The 15,160-nt window shown below is 36.4% G+C and overlaps 1 protein-coding gene across 5 annotated transcripts in view; it reads left to right on the forward strand.

Annotated features, from left to right (window-relative positions):
* SPAG9 (sperm associated antigen 9) overlaps positions 1 to 15,160 on the forward strand; it is a 138,778-nt gene that overhangs the window by 92,939 nt on the left and 30,679 nt on the right. For all 5 annotated transcript variants that reach the window (XM_025859231.2, XM_025859232.2, XM_073883724.1 and 2 more), the window contains 6 exons: positions 1,046 to 1,167; positions 7,433 to 7,490; positions 9,001 to 9,153; positions 9,649 to 9,700; positions 11,905 to 12,035; positions 14,528 to 14,584. In XM_025859231.2, the coding sequence (XP_025715016.1) occupies positions 1,046 to 1,167; positions 7,433 to 7,490; positions 9,001 to 9,153; positions 9,649 to 9,700; positions 11,905 to 12,035; positions 14,528 to 14,584 (573 nt within the window). The remainder of the gene's footprint in view (positions 1 to 1,045; positions 1,168 to 7,432; positions 7,491 to 9,000; positions 9,154 to 9,648; positions 9,701 to 11,904; positions 12,036 to 14,527; positions 14,585 to 15,160) is intronic.

Here is a 15,160-nt window from a genome sequence, read left to right on the forward strand (position 1 = left end):
TCCCCTTGCTTTTTAAAAAATACCTTTATATAATGGATTTCTTTAGTTTTTAACTATGATGTTAACAATCTTTAACTTTTTTTTTTTTTTTTAAGATTTTATTCATTTATTTGACAGAGAGAGACACAGCGAGAGAGGGAACACAAGCAGGGGGAGCGGGAGAGGGAGAAGCAGGCTTCCTGTGGAGCAGGAAGCCTGATGAGGGGCCTGATCCCAGGACCCTGGGATCATGACCTGAGCCGAAGGCAGATGCTTAACGACTGACTGAGCCACCCAGGCGCCCCAAAAATCTTTAACTTCTTAATGTATATCCATAACTTCTCTCCAACCTATTAATGATCAGTTAGGTCATTTCACCTTTTAGCTACTGTAAGAATGCTGCTCTGACCATCCTTTTACATTCGTAATTTCGTTCTTATGACGGGATTTTTGTAGGATTTTTTTTTTTTTTGCATTGAATTTTTGGATCAGAGGGTATTTGTATTCTGAATTTTAACAGATAGTATAATTGTCTTTAAAAGAAAAATAAAATGTCCATGCCAGTTTATATCCAGGCACATAAAACACAGTAGTTAGTTAATAGCATGGATTCTGAAGCCTGACTGTCTGGGTTTGAATTCTGCCTCTTTCTCTTATTTGCTGGATGATCTTGGCAAATTCCTTAATCTCTTTAGTTTCCTATTCTGTGAAATTGGGATAATAGCACCTCCTTTGTAGAGTAGGTGTGAAGATTCAGTAAGGTAATCTAGGTAAAGTGCTTATACAGTGCCTGATACAAGGCAGAGTAGTGCTCTGCTAGCTGTCATTTATTGTTTGTGTTTACTGGGATATGACCAAAAAATAAACATTCTGTATTTTCTTCAACAGTTCTTTCTGTGGAGTTTAATGGAAAATTCATAGGAAACCTTTTAGATACCTTTTAAAATTACACTTTGTGTTAAATGTAAATTACAGGTGGACAATTATTTGCCTATTGTATTCATTTTACACTGCTGAAAAAGTCTGTGATATTTGTTGATTTCATTGTGTTGTTTCTGTTGCATAGCACTCCCACCAAAGGCATAGAGAACAAAGCTTTTGATCGTAATACAGAATCTCTCTTTGAAGAACTGTCTTCAGCTGGCTCAGGCCTAATTGGAGATGTGGATGAAGGAGCAGATTTACTAGGTATGATAGCTTATCTGAAGAAGTATCATACTGTTTTAAAAATGATTTAATTGAAAATTCCTTTAAAATGTCCGTAACTGATCAGTAGCACACAGTTATTACACTTTCAGGTAATTAATAGGAACGTATTCTTTGAGATCATGAAAGTTTTAAATCAAAGCATCTTTGTATATGGATATCCCTCAAGTTGAATTGCACTTTAATTTGTAATTTGAAATTCATACAGCACATTTTATTGAACACGTGCCATATTCCAAGAACAGTATTACACATAAGGAGCACCGTGTGTGTGTGTGTGTGGATGTATAGATGTATAGATTGATAGGTAGTTAGTTCCTGGCTTAGATAGTTTTTTTAAAATTCTGTTGACCTTAATTAAATAAGAAAATATAATACTTGTTTTTTTCTGAGATTTCACAGGATATTCTGTTTAGCTCTATGAGAAATGTAACCATTTTAGAGTTTGTGTTGTTGAAGTCAACACCTGGTTTGAAAAGAATCTACATTTGGCTTTTCCATTGTTTATCTGGTAACCTTTGCCAAATAGCTTAACCTCTCCTGGCCTTAGTTTCTTGGTGTATAAAATGAAGGAGCTGGATTCGAGTTCAGGGGTTGAGCAAACTGTAGCTCATGGGTCCAAATCCAGCTCATCTACGTGTATGAATGTGTATGAATAAAGCTTTATTAGAACACAGCTACTCTCATTTGTTTACTTACTGTCTGTAGTTGCTTTTGCACACAACAGCAGAGTTAAGTAGTCTATAACAGAGATCATATGGTTTACAGAGACTTAAAATTTACTGCCTGATCCTTTACAGAAAGAATGAAAGAATGTATTGACTCCTGCTCTAGGTGATCTCTGAAGTCTCTTTGAGCAATAATTACATGATTCTGACTTAACGTCAGCTGTGGTGTACCTTTCTTATAACTTAAGATCTTACAGAGATTGAAAGCCGTATAGTTTTAAAAACTCATGCCTTTGGAATAGATGCTGTTCTTGAAGAAATTTCTGTATCTATTATGTATCTTTTGGTGTAATTATAATACAGACTACAGTGTCCTCAAAAGGTCCTTTTTGTCAATTTTTGTGAATATGGAGTAGGATTCCTCGCATTAATTTGTGTTAAATTTATTGATTACCATTATGTCCTCGAAAGTTTGAAGGAAACGTAAGTTCTTCCTATATGGAGCTCACAGTCTATCTAGTAAGAGAGATTGAAAGTTTGTTATAAATAAAAACTTTCTGAGTTAGACATAGACTCCCACCATTAAAGTGTAAGTTAAGTATTAGAAGCAGTTGAATGAGTTTGTATTTCTCAAGGAGGGCTAAAGATTAGTTCTTAAGGAACACCCCATTTTTAAATTTACACTTTAACTTTAGTTAACATTAAATTATGAATGAAAAGTTCCTTTTACGAAACTGAGTCCTTGGCAAAATTGAAGTGTAGCGATGCAGAAAATGTTAGAATTTTTAAGTGTTTAAATTTATATTCAAATTTATATACAGTAAAAATCACTCTTTATGATGAATTTTTTGACCTTTGACAAAAGCATGGGTTGTATAATCACTACCAGAATCAGTTTACACCTCCCAAAATTCCTTCATGCTGCTCCTTTGTGTTTAACTAGAATGAAGTACTTTTTAATGCAATTTGTATACTCTGTTACTTCATAATCCAGTATTGAATAATATAATTTTTGAGGTTGGTGGTCCCAAACTTTCCTTTTTTTGTAAAGAGTTAAGAAGCCACAGAGTACTTAGAATTAATTGTGGTCTTTTAAAATCTTGTGTTTTCTGAAAGCTTCCATTCTTTGAGTCAGAAGATTAAGCATAATGAATAGGTTAAAAGCAAAATCCTGATACTCTGGTTTTCTTTCTACTTTGAAAATAAGAAATAGACTGTAAACTGGTGTCTTTTCCCTTTTGCAGATATTGATATATTTATCTCTAAAATGTTCCAGATTAGAAGTTTTTACTGTATTACCTTAAGTCTGTAGTGACTTAGGCCTGCATGAATCCCTTTTGGTCCAAAGATGGTAAATGAAATTTCCAAGGCACATATTTGTTCCCTGGCTTCTCTTCTATACAGTTTCGTGGTAGCAATTGAGGTGTAATACTGAATGGAATGTAATGAAACTAACAAAATTGTTTTCCAGAGTTCTTTAATTGATCTCGGGTTAATAAATAAGTACATAGTCCATTTCTGTAACTCCATTCATTTTCTCCATCACTATATTATTGTAAAACTCTTCTCTTGTTCGAGGATATAAATTTTTGCAATCATTATGCATATACTCCATATTTAGATTATTTTTTTCTGATTTTAATAATTTAAGAGGTAAACCCCTCCCCACCCCCTATTTGTTCTTGTCTCTTGACTTTCTTATCTTTGTCTGATCCTTTTTTTTTAAGATTTTATTTATTTGACAGAGACACAGCGAGAGAGGGAACACAAGCAGGGGGAGTGGGAGAGAGAAGCAGCCTTCCCGCTGAGCAGGGAGCCCGATGCGGGGCTCGATCCCAGGACCCTGGGATCATGACCTGAGCCCAAGGCAGACGCGTAACGACTGAGCCACCCAGGCGCCCTGTCTGATCCTTTTTCCATTCACTTCAGTCATGTACTCCCCACAGCCACACTCCAGAACTTGGAAATCATACATCCTACTCTTGGGATTTTTCTTTCTCTTGATTATCCTTCTATATTTTCAACTTCACTATCTTCTTCTATTATCATTTAAACGTGTTCAAATCTCTTCCATTTAAAAACGAACGTGCGGCCCGGCCCTCCTCTGCCACTTTTATCTTCAGTACCTTTGTGCCCTGTCACTCCTTTTGCTTCCATATCTGGCCCTACTTTTATGCAGCAGTATTGAAGAGGTATCTGTTATGTGTTTGACACTATTCTAGATGCTTGTGGTACATGAGTGAACAAAGCAGACTTCTTGAAAGTGTAGCTGCTTTTAAGTGGCAGGATTTCCCCTTCCCCGCTTGCATCTCATCCCCCTGTAGTCTGTGTGGGCACTCTTCCCCACACTCACCTGGCGTCAAACAGCCTCCTTGTTTGCTATATCCAGCAGTTCCTTCTACGTTCTTTCACAGGACTTCTCAGATAACATTTGTCTTTAACATCATCTTTCCTGGATTTCTCTGATAACAGACTTTCCTGCCTCTGACTATATTCTTTTTCAGTCTTTGCAGGGTGCTCTTCCTCTGCCCATCTTTGAGGATATCAGTGTCCCAGGCCTGCTTCTTTGTTTGGGAAATCTTATTTGCTTTTGTTTCTTGGCTTTCATGGAAAATTGCTCCACAATTTCTATCTCCTTCCAACATTTTTCTAGAGCCCCAGACTGTTACTTCACAACAGCGCACGAGACACCTCTAAGGTGATTTGTAGGGCTTTACACTTGATGTGCCTAAAGCTCAGTTCATCAAGTTCATTGTCCTGTTCAGGGCTGTTCTTAGTCCAGCATGTACTGTCTCAGTGAATGCCTCACCATCCACTCAGTTCTCCATTCAGAATCTCTCCGTCTTCTCTTGGAACCAATCACCAAGGTTTCTTTACTCCTTTTCTTTAAAAAAAAAAAAAAAATCTGTATAACTCTTTTTTTTTTTTTTCCCCATGCCTCTGCTTAAATGGCATATCCTCCTATTGGAATTCTGCCTTGATCCCCTAGTTAAAGCTTAATTGTCCCTGAAATATATTCTCATGGCACTCATGTTCTTTATTATGTCACGCTATATACTTTACTGTAATGTATGTACTTGTCTCTCTGGGTAAGCTCTAAGCTCAGTGTGGCCAAGACAACTTTGTCCGTTGCTCACTATTGAGTCTTTAGCACCATAGCACAGCGATTCAGTGAATATGGATTGCTAAGTAGTTCTAATGGCTTTATTTCACCTCTGATTCTGTGATTCTTTACCTTTTAGGATTAAAACTCCTTTATGGGAGAATTTGTAAGAAAGCAGTGTGCTTTTGGAAAAATGCATGTATAGGTAGACAAAATCGTGCATACCTTCTCAAGGGATTAACAGATACTTTGGAGGCCCAACTATGGACCTAGCTTGAGGGTTGATGCTAATCTGCCAGGCAGTTTTTTGCTTTTGTTTTAATAGGTAAAGCTTCCAAATATGTTAGACCTAAGTTTATGTTTGGTTGAAACCTGGAATAGAAATGGGGCCACCTCCAAGTTATGTTTTTCTTATAGTTATGAGTTAGTTTTTATCAATACATTGCAAAATGAAAATTTTGGACAATCCTATTGACCATATATTGAATTTATACACAAGATTTTGAGAGAACTCTTCACTGAGAACATAAACTTTAGAAACTACATTATCAGATATGATTCCCAAGGAGTACATATTTCAAAATTTTTTCTTATTTATAATATTTACACTTTATTGTGTTTGTTTCTCTACATCTTCTAAATTTTATTGTCTCCTCTCATTGAAACAAATGAGCATATTTCTTGCTTTCTGAAAACAATCTAATTGTGATTCTCATTCATTTTTCTCTTGGGCTGCTTACCCAGGGGAATATTCTGGTGTGTATGCTTTTAAATACTTTAATATTACTGCTTTTTAAGCAAGGTGTTCCTGGCTGCTATTCTTATGTAATGCTTTCTCATCATTTTTTTCTGCTCAACAATTTTTTTTTTGCCTTCCATATATTTTCAGCTTTTATGCTTATCTCCCTACATGCTTGAGAGTTTATAGGAAACATAATCATTACATAAACTTTTTCCAACCAGTCTAAACCTATTTCTTCTGATTATATAGCTTTATTGAAAGTTAACATTAGTCAAAAGCAAATATTTCAGCGTATCTTGCCAAAATTCATTTTGGAATTGGAATTTGGAAACCTTTTTAGTTTGTCTTTATTTTTACCTTTTGGAGAATATGTAGATGATTGAATGAGCTACTATGTGTGATATTTAATTCTTCATGGTAGTAGTACCCTGATCTTTGAGAATATTTGAGATAATTATAATACAGACAAAATATGAGTACATATGTGAGCATTGAATTTTTAGCATTCCTAGGTTGGTTTTGTTTTAAATTATCTTTTAAGTCATTTGAAATAACTACCTTTTAAAAAAGGGACATGTTAACTCCTTTTCCTTATGTAGTTTTCTTAGGATTTCCTTCCTGTATAGCTGGGTTATATGAATATTACTTATTCCATTGTATGTAGTTTTCCGACATTAGCTTAGGATAAGTGAATGGTGGGTCTTTTGCTTTGCTTTGCCTTTTTGCTTTTGTAACTTTTTGAGATACATTCCCTAGTGTGTGGTTTTATTTCTTCAGTTTCTTTTAAGTAACAAATTAAAGAACTTTCTTCTCTCTAAAGATCATTGCATTGGATCTTGCATTGAATGCTCTGTCTGCCTTACAGTCCTCATTAAATTATTAAACAGAATTCTGTAAAGTAATAACTGAACATTATCATTTCAGAGGTGGCACTTTGAAGGAAACTTTATATTACTGATGTGGGATTTTCAGTCTAATTATTCAGTTTCATTGTGCAAAAGGATTGGTAAAGCATTTTTTTTTTTAGGTATTACGTATCAAAGAGCATCCTTATGAATGGAGGAAATCATCTTAATTTCTGTCTTTTGCACATCATTATGCATTAAATCATAACACTGATTCCAGGTGTATTTCATATCATGCATAAAACTTTACAGATTAATAATCTATTTTCGTGCTGTTTCTTACATAAAACATTTCTTGTTCTTTGTTTTTGCTTTACATGGAATGCATGGGCTTTAAGACCATAATTTCTTTGGTAAGGTTTCATCTGCATTGGGGTTCCGTCTTTCTTTGGCCTTGTTTCTGCCTGTTCTTTCTTAGTAAGACCTAATTTTTAGGCAAAAGCCTACAATACCAGCTGTGATTTGGAAATGATTTCTGATCTGTATTAATGCTTACTCTTTTTTCCTCTAAATATTTTACTGCTACTTTTTAGAATATTTGGCAGAAAAGTATTGATCGTATTGAAATAATTATCTATGAGAAACAAAATATAGACTAAGAGTTACAAAGAATTGGCTAACAAAATCTTTAGCTTTGTTTTGTGATGGATAATTATTTATAATTTTATAACCTGTACAAGTAGATATATCAAATGAAATTATAGACGAAGGTTACTAAAGGACAGATAAAATCTATAAATTAAAATTTGAGTCTCTATTATAATACAAGTTTATATAGTTTTTGATAAATTTTTTGAAAGGTTTTATTTATTTATTTATTTTTTGCTAGGAATGGGTCGTGAAGTTGAGAATCTTATATTAGAAAATACACAACTGTTGGAAACCAAGTAAGTATATACAAAAATTTTTTTTAAAGATTTTATTTATTTTTTTGAGAGAGAGAGAGAGCACACAAGCAGGGGGGAGGGGCAGAGCAGAGAGAGAAGTAGGCTCCCCGCTGAGCAGGACCCTGGGATCATGACCTGAGCCGAAGACAGACACTTAATCCACTGAGTCACCCAGGCACCCCAGTATATACAAAATTTTAACAAGGAACACAAGATACTGAATTTTCCCATCTGAGTCAGTGACCCTTGTTCAGTTCAACACAGCATGTGATTATAGTCTAGCCACCCTGTTTTGTTCCTCTTTGTGTGTTCGTGTGCGTGTGGGCAATGGGACCTGATTTCCCTAATGGATAGGTTTTGTTGCTCTGTTTTTTGCAGAAATAGATTTTTATCTCCTTTCCACCCTACAAGTATTCATGCCTTTTTCTTAACCTCCTTGGAGAGGTCATATGTTTTTTTTTGCTCCCTCCCCTAGGATGCCTGTTTTATTATCTTTTCTTCTGGGGTTTTTTTATTTCTACCTAAATGTTTTGATCTATACCCCAGCCCAGCTCTCCTCCATAGTTGTCGGCTTTTAGGTGTAATATGTGGAGCCTTAGGCCCTCAAACATAATGGAGTCTTGTTTAGTGGGACAGGTCCTGAGTCCTGTGGAAAAGCAGCCCAGGTCCCTTTGTTAATTTGCTGTGTAAAGAGAACTTTGGAACATCTGGGTAGATCCAAAATAGAACGCAGTTATGAGGTACTATGTCCACTTGTACCCAAAAGAACTAGATCTCAGATTTTTTTCCCCATGAACATTATATCAAAAACCAATGATGTACTGGGACGCCTGGGTGGCTCAGTCGGTTAAGCGACTGCCTTCGGCTCAGGTCATGATCCTGGAGTCCCGGGAACGAGTCCCACATCGGGCTCCCTGCTCAGCGGGGAGTCTGCTTCTCCCTCTGACCCTCCCCCCTCTCATATACTCTCTCTCTCTCTCATATTCTCGTTCTCTCAAATAAATAAATAAATAAATCTTAAAAAAAATTTGTTATTACCTTTAAAAAAAAAAACCAATGATGTACTATACCTTGCCTAATTGGATTTAAATTAAAAAAAAAAATTTTTTTCCCTAGATCCACCCCAAGTTTAGACTTTTATCTCATCAATTATTAAAGGTAAATTCAAAGATAAATTTACTTTATTGATTAGGTTTTTTTTTTTTTAGAGTTTAACAACAGTACCCTTATGGATGCTATTTTGTAAAAGTTTAATCTTCATTAATTGTAGTATTCTTATTACTTGGTGGTGTGTTTTACTTTACCCATTTATTCTTTGGTTGGAAAGAGCAAAATCTTGGATGGTTGTGTGGTTTTTTGTCTTTACCTACAAACAACACCAGGTAGAGTATCTTAAAATACTCAGTTATTCAGCTTTGATTGTATAGTTATTTTCGTCTGTAAGAGAACAAGATGAAAGACAGGAAGAGTACTCATTTGTAATGATATATGCAAAATATGTGTTTCTTAGACATGCTTTGAATGTAGTGAAGAATGACTTGATAGCCAAGGTGGATGAGCTGACCTGCGAGAAGGACGTACTGCAGGGGGAGCTGGAGGCTGTAAAACTAGCCAAGCTGAAGCTCGAGGAGAAGAACAAGGAGCTGGAGGAGGAACTTAGGAAGTAAGTTTCCTCGGTGGTGTTCTGAACCCAGCTCTCTTAGCCAGTGGGCCACAGAGCGTCATAGGTGTCCCCCCCGAGGCTGGCCCTGCCACCACCGCTGGCAACCCTCTCCAGCGGGCCAGGAGCACCAGCTGCCGGGAGGGTCAGGGCTGAGTGCCCGGTGGTAGCTCGGATATCAGCGCACCCCTTGCTTGCCCAGCCTTATCATTGTCACTTTCTGTGACTGTCACTGTGTGAGAAAAGTTAGTAGAACCATTCTAAAATTTACTAATAAGGAAATTAGAAACATTATTTCCCTTCACCCAGCTTTCTTTCATACATGTTTTTTTCTGAGAACAGTGCTGCACTAATGTTCCCCGAAATGAAGGCAGCTAAATGCTCTGAAAAGAGAATAATCATTTAGTGTTGATTAAAATTTTTGACCTACTCTTTGATTCCTTGAAAAGATGAATGCAACTCAAATAACATGTTCTTTTTTGCTCCCCCCGCCCCCAGAGCTCGTGCAGAAGCCGAAGATGCCCGGCAAAAAGCAAAAGATGACGATGATGTAGGTTTATGATTTCAGACTTTTTTTCTTACTACATTTTGGTTTTTAAAGAAAATCTTGCTAATTAAGCTTTGGATATAGCATTATAAAAAGCAAGTCAGAAGATTTCTGTGTTAATGAGTAGGCTAACTCATGCTCCCACATGGTATCCAGAGGCTGAGTTTTCTGGCTACATGTGGTGTGCTCGTTTTTTTTCTGTGGCTCTGTGCTGTGACCTTGTTTGCAAGTTCAAGCTCAAGGACCAGCCGAAATACTTTGTTTTGTCTCATATTTTGACTTAGAAATATGAAAGCTTAATTAGTTTAAAAGTATTAAACATAAAAAGATGAATTCTAGAACTTTAGTAGTAAGCAGTCAGCTTATACTGTTTTCAACATATGCAAATACAGAAGACTAAGGATGAGGTTTTACCAATATAATTAGCATCGTAGTAACTGTTGGTAGGTGTTTGCTGGTCAAGCATCAGACTTGAGATATGTGGGTACCCTGTACAAAATGATTATTTAATGCCCCTGCAATCTTGCTCTTTTTTAAAAATATGTAATACTTGGTACATACCAAAAATATATGTAACATATGTAAATTATGAAACATAATAAATTAACATAATGAATCCACCACCTAACCTAAGAACTAGAACGTTATCAAACATTGAAGCTACCCTATGCTCCTCCCCTCCAGAGGAGACCACTATCCTATACGTATCATTTTCTTACCTTTCTAAAAAATGATTTTACCGGGGCACCTGGCTGGCTCAGTTAGTAGAGCATGGGACTCTTATCTTGGATTCATGGTGGGTTCAAGCCCCACGTTGGGTGTAGAGCTCACTTAAAAAAATTTTTTTTTAAGATTTTATTTATTTATTTGACTGAGAGACACAGCGAGAGAGGGAACACAAGCAGGGGGAGCAGGAGAGGGAGAAGCAGGCTTCCCGCGGAGCAGGGAGCGCGATGCAGGGCTCCATCCCAGGACCCTGGGATCATGACCTGAGCCAAAGGCAGACGCTTAATGACTGAGCCACCCAGGTGCCCCTAAAATTTTTTAAAAAATAATTTTATCATATCACACATTTTTGTATCCCTACAAAATAGCTTAATTTTCATTGTTTTTTTTTATTTCATACTTGGAGATTGACCTCTTATACTTGGCATTATGTTTCTGAGATTTACCTATGTTGTAGTGTAGTGCCAGAAGTTATTCATGTTTACTTCTTTATAATATCCCATTGTATGAATATATTACAATTTATGTATTTGTTTTCCTATTAATGGATATTTAGGATATTTTCAGCTTTTTACTACCACAAACAGTGCTGTTGTTAGGAACATTATAGTGCAAGTCTCCTGGTTCTTCCATGGCATATACCTAGGAGTGTGATGGCTGTGCTGCAGACTCAGAGTCCTTGAATCCTCTGTTTGACTTCGTTTGAGAGGCAGAGTTCAGAGCAGGAGGACAAAGAAGGAGGTCCCCAAGGGCTAAACTTAGCCTCTTTATTAACTGTCCCACCCTTCAGCAAAACAAGAGCCCTACAGTTAAACCAGTGTTCCTCCCCAGAAGAGCATTTAGAAATTACAGTAGAAGGAAGTTGACTTGAGCATGCTTCTTTGGGTCTTACCATACTCATCACATCCTTTAGTCTCCCTAAGAAGAATTCTAGTTAATACACTTGTCTCCAGCTTCTTGTATTTTTGTTGGTGTTTTAATGCCACTTAGAGTGGGGTGCCCTGGTACCTAGCCAATATATGTAGATGATGGGTAGTTTGAGATAAGTGTTTCCCTTTCGGAACTAACTTGTAACAAATTGCTGAATAATTAGCATTTGTTACAGAACATCAACTTAAAATAATGTTGTTAGAAGAACCATTTCCAGGCAAGCATGTTAAATCTATATAGATAGATTAACTTTGTTAATCTTTCTTGGTTTTAGTTCAGAATCTACACTGTTCTTTGTATTTGCTTTATAGTATGTTCAAATTTCTGTATTTCTATTCAGAAATTAAATTGTTTACCTCTTTTCCATCATAAGTAATTGCTAAAATCTCTTTATTGATTTTATTTTTATATAAGGTTATTTTTCTTTAAATGATCCAATAGATTAGAAATTAAGAAATGTTTCAAAGCTTTAAGATTTTGCTTAAGTTTAGCATAACACCAAAAGCAGATATAGACTGCAGGAGTGATCTGCTGTGTTCTTTTCGTTATAGAGTGATATTCCCACAGCCCAGAGAAAGCGGTTTACTAGAGTAGAAATGGCCCGTGTTCTAATGGAGAGAAACCAATATAAAGAGAGATTGATGGAGCTTCAGGAAGCTGTTCGATGGACAGAAATGATTCGGTTCGTATGAGAAGTACCTCTTGGTGCTTTTCTAGTATTGTTTCCTGGGTTTGAATATTCCTTCCCTCAGAACTAGAGTCCAGCCTTGGGGATCCAAACCTCTTACTCTGTTTACTAGGAGATAACTTTCTAAAGTAACACTAGAAATTAGGGACAGAATGTGATCAAAATGAGTGCCTTTTGGGTAAAGGGCCCTTGGATAATGTTCCCATGACCTCTAAAAGGTAATTGTTGTTACTTAGGAATGATGGTCATTTTTCAAAAGAATATAGAAATTGACCCTGCTTTTATAGTAATGTCAGGGAAAGATAATAAATTTCACATTCCACCCAGAAAACTAAGTCATTTTTACTCTGTGTCTTTCTGTAAAATACTCTTGTCCAATTTCCCCCTCCTTTCTGGCTATTCATGCAAAATGTACCTTCCATTGACATCTTTGTTGATCTGATCTTAGATCTCACCTAATGCTGCCATCTAATGGCCATATTCTCAGTAACAGTGTTCCTTACTTTAATTTAGGAAGAGCTCATGAACAGTTTGTGAACTAGTTGCCCCCTAATTTGCCCATATTTTTTTAAATTTAATTTAATTCTATTATGTTATGTTAGTCACCATACATTACATCATTAGTTTTGATGTAGTGTTCCATGATTCATTGTTTGCCTGTAACACCCAGTGCTCCATGCAGAACGTGCCCTCTTTAATACCCATCACCAGGCTAACCCATCCTCCCACCCCCCTCCCCTCTAGAGCCCTCAGTTTGTTTTTCAGAGTCCATCGTCTCTCCTGGTTCGTCTCCCCCTCCAATTTCCAACTCCTTCATTTTTCCCTTCCTTCTCCTAATGTCCTCCATGTTATTCCTTATGTTCCACAAATAAGTGAAACCATATGATAATTGACCTTCTCTGCTTGACTTACTTCATTTAGCATAATCTCCTCCAGTCCTATTCATGTTGATGTAAAAGTTGGGTATTCATCCTTTCTGATGTAATTTGCCCATATTTTTGAGTTTGGAGTCCCATGTCAGATTTACCAATAACAGTACATATATACTGACACATTGTTTTAAAGTTTATGAACATACTTTTTAACCTCCAACTTTTACTTCTTTGTGATTACATTATTTAACAGTTTATATGTCCTTTACCAGTGTCATACTAGAACAAAAGTACTTCGTATAGCACATTTACAATTTGCTAAACTTGTAATTGCTGCTAAGAAGGAAGGAGATCAGTATTCTAATCTTCATTAATTGTTCAAAGAAAGTAATATACTAAGAAATTTGTCTTTAACTAAAACATTTAATGGATATTACATAAATAATAAATATTTTAAACTTTGAGGTAGAGGCGCCTGGGTGGCTCAGCCGGTTAAGCCTCTGACTCTTGACTTTGGCTCAGGCCATGAGAATATGGCTGTTAGATGGCATGGGGTCATGAGATTGGGCTGTGTCATCGGGCTCTGCACTCAGTGAGGAGTCTGCTAGAGATTTCCACTCCCCTCCTCAAATAAATAAATCTTTTTTAAAAATTGAGGTATATAGAGAGGCTCCATCTTTCTTTTTTAATGTTTATTTATTTATTTTAGAGAACATGAACGGGAGGGATGGGGGGGGGAGAGAATCTCAAGCAGACTCCACATCCGGCATGGAGCCCAACATAGGGCTCTATCCCAACAACACCGAGATCAAGACTTGAGCCGAAACCATGGGTCAGATGCTTAACCAACTATGTCACCCAAGCTCTCTGGCAGGCTCCCCAACAGGCTCCTCTTTTCCTTGCTATTTTTAATTCTAGCAGCCACGTGATAGTCCACAAGTGAGGAAGTGGTGTCTCATTTTTTACTTTTCCATTGAATTAAACATGTTTTCAATTTTGTCCTTTAAAAAAAATGTGAAAAGTAAGCTCGTATAGTGAGCGCAGGATCCTTACCACCTTACTAAATTAGTTTGGAGTGCATTTTCTGAAATTTTCTTGAACTACCTGTCAGTCCAGTTTATCCCCTTCTCTGGTCATCTTTTCAGTAATGGGAAAGTATTTGTCCTATGAAAAATGACCCATCAGAACAGTAAAGTTACAGGCTATCTTGTGAGAGCTAGAGCATGAGGACGATAGAGACCTTTATGTAAAGATAAGGATTCAAAAGACAGTATTTTGACAAAAGGGAGAATTGGAAGATACCTCTTCAATAAAATTTTTTTTGAATATTTACGTTCAGACCTGTTGGCTGTCCGTTCAGCACAGATAACAATCTTGTCTCTGTCAGTGGACTGAGCTCTTCTATGGAGGGGTGGTGTTTTATTTATCTTAGTTGTATTAGCTTTTACAGGCTGACTGACACATGATAGGTCAAAGCAACTATTTACTGAATTTAATTGTTGATTCTCTTTTGTGTATCCCATGAACTTCTTGGGTCACCTATTCTTCAGATAGAAAGCTAAACACCTCACTGATGACACATTTTTTTTCCTTTGTTTTTCTTTTAAAATATAGTGCATCAAGAGAAAATCCAGCCATGCAGGAAAAAAAAAGGTCAAGCATTTGGCAGTTGTAAGTATCTAAAAACACATAAAGACTTCAGAGAGCCCTTTGAGACAAGATTGCAGTCAAAATTTTATTTCTGAGAATGATTTCGTGTCTCCTTTCTTTTTAAAATTTGGAGTATATGGCTAAATTGAACTTTTTTCTTTTTGATACGTAGCGTGCCAGCTCGGTAAGGCTATTCTTGAGGACAAACATATGCTGTCGTAAGCTGCATCCAGTTGGTTATGCACTCGATGGAATCTTCTGCTAAATTAAATTAAAATGATGGGGAATTATTCATAGAGTTGATAATTACCTGGATCCTCAGTAAATAAGTTATATGGATGCACTGGTTGTGTGATTGTAAGGAACTTTATAAAGTAAAGCTTAGAAATTTAGTGTCTGTAGGTTTGCGTAGTGTGTGTATTTGTGTGTTTCAGATTTGATTTATGTTCATGCCAGAAGAATGTGCATTTAATTTACCCTTTTTGGTGAATCTGCCATTTAATAGAAGTGTTAATTCTTTTAAGTGGATGTGAAGGTAGATCTATAATTTGGGCTTAATAAGAAAAGGTATAAGATGTATGTTAAATGGTAGTATGT

Source organism: Callorhinus ursinus, unplaced genomic scaffold (assembly GCF_003265705.2).
Source record: "Callorhinus ursinus isolate GAN/ISIS: 27379988/994484 unplaced genomic scaffold, GSC_fseal_2.0 scaffold52, whole genome shotgun sequence".
In the NCBI taxonomy this organism is placed as follows: domain Eukaryota; kingdom Metazoa; phylum Chordata; class Mammalia; order Carnivora; family Otariidae; genus Callorhinus; species Callorhinus ursinus.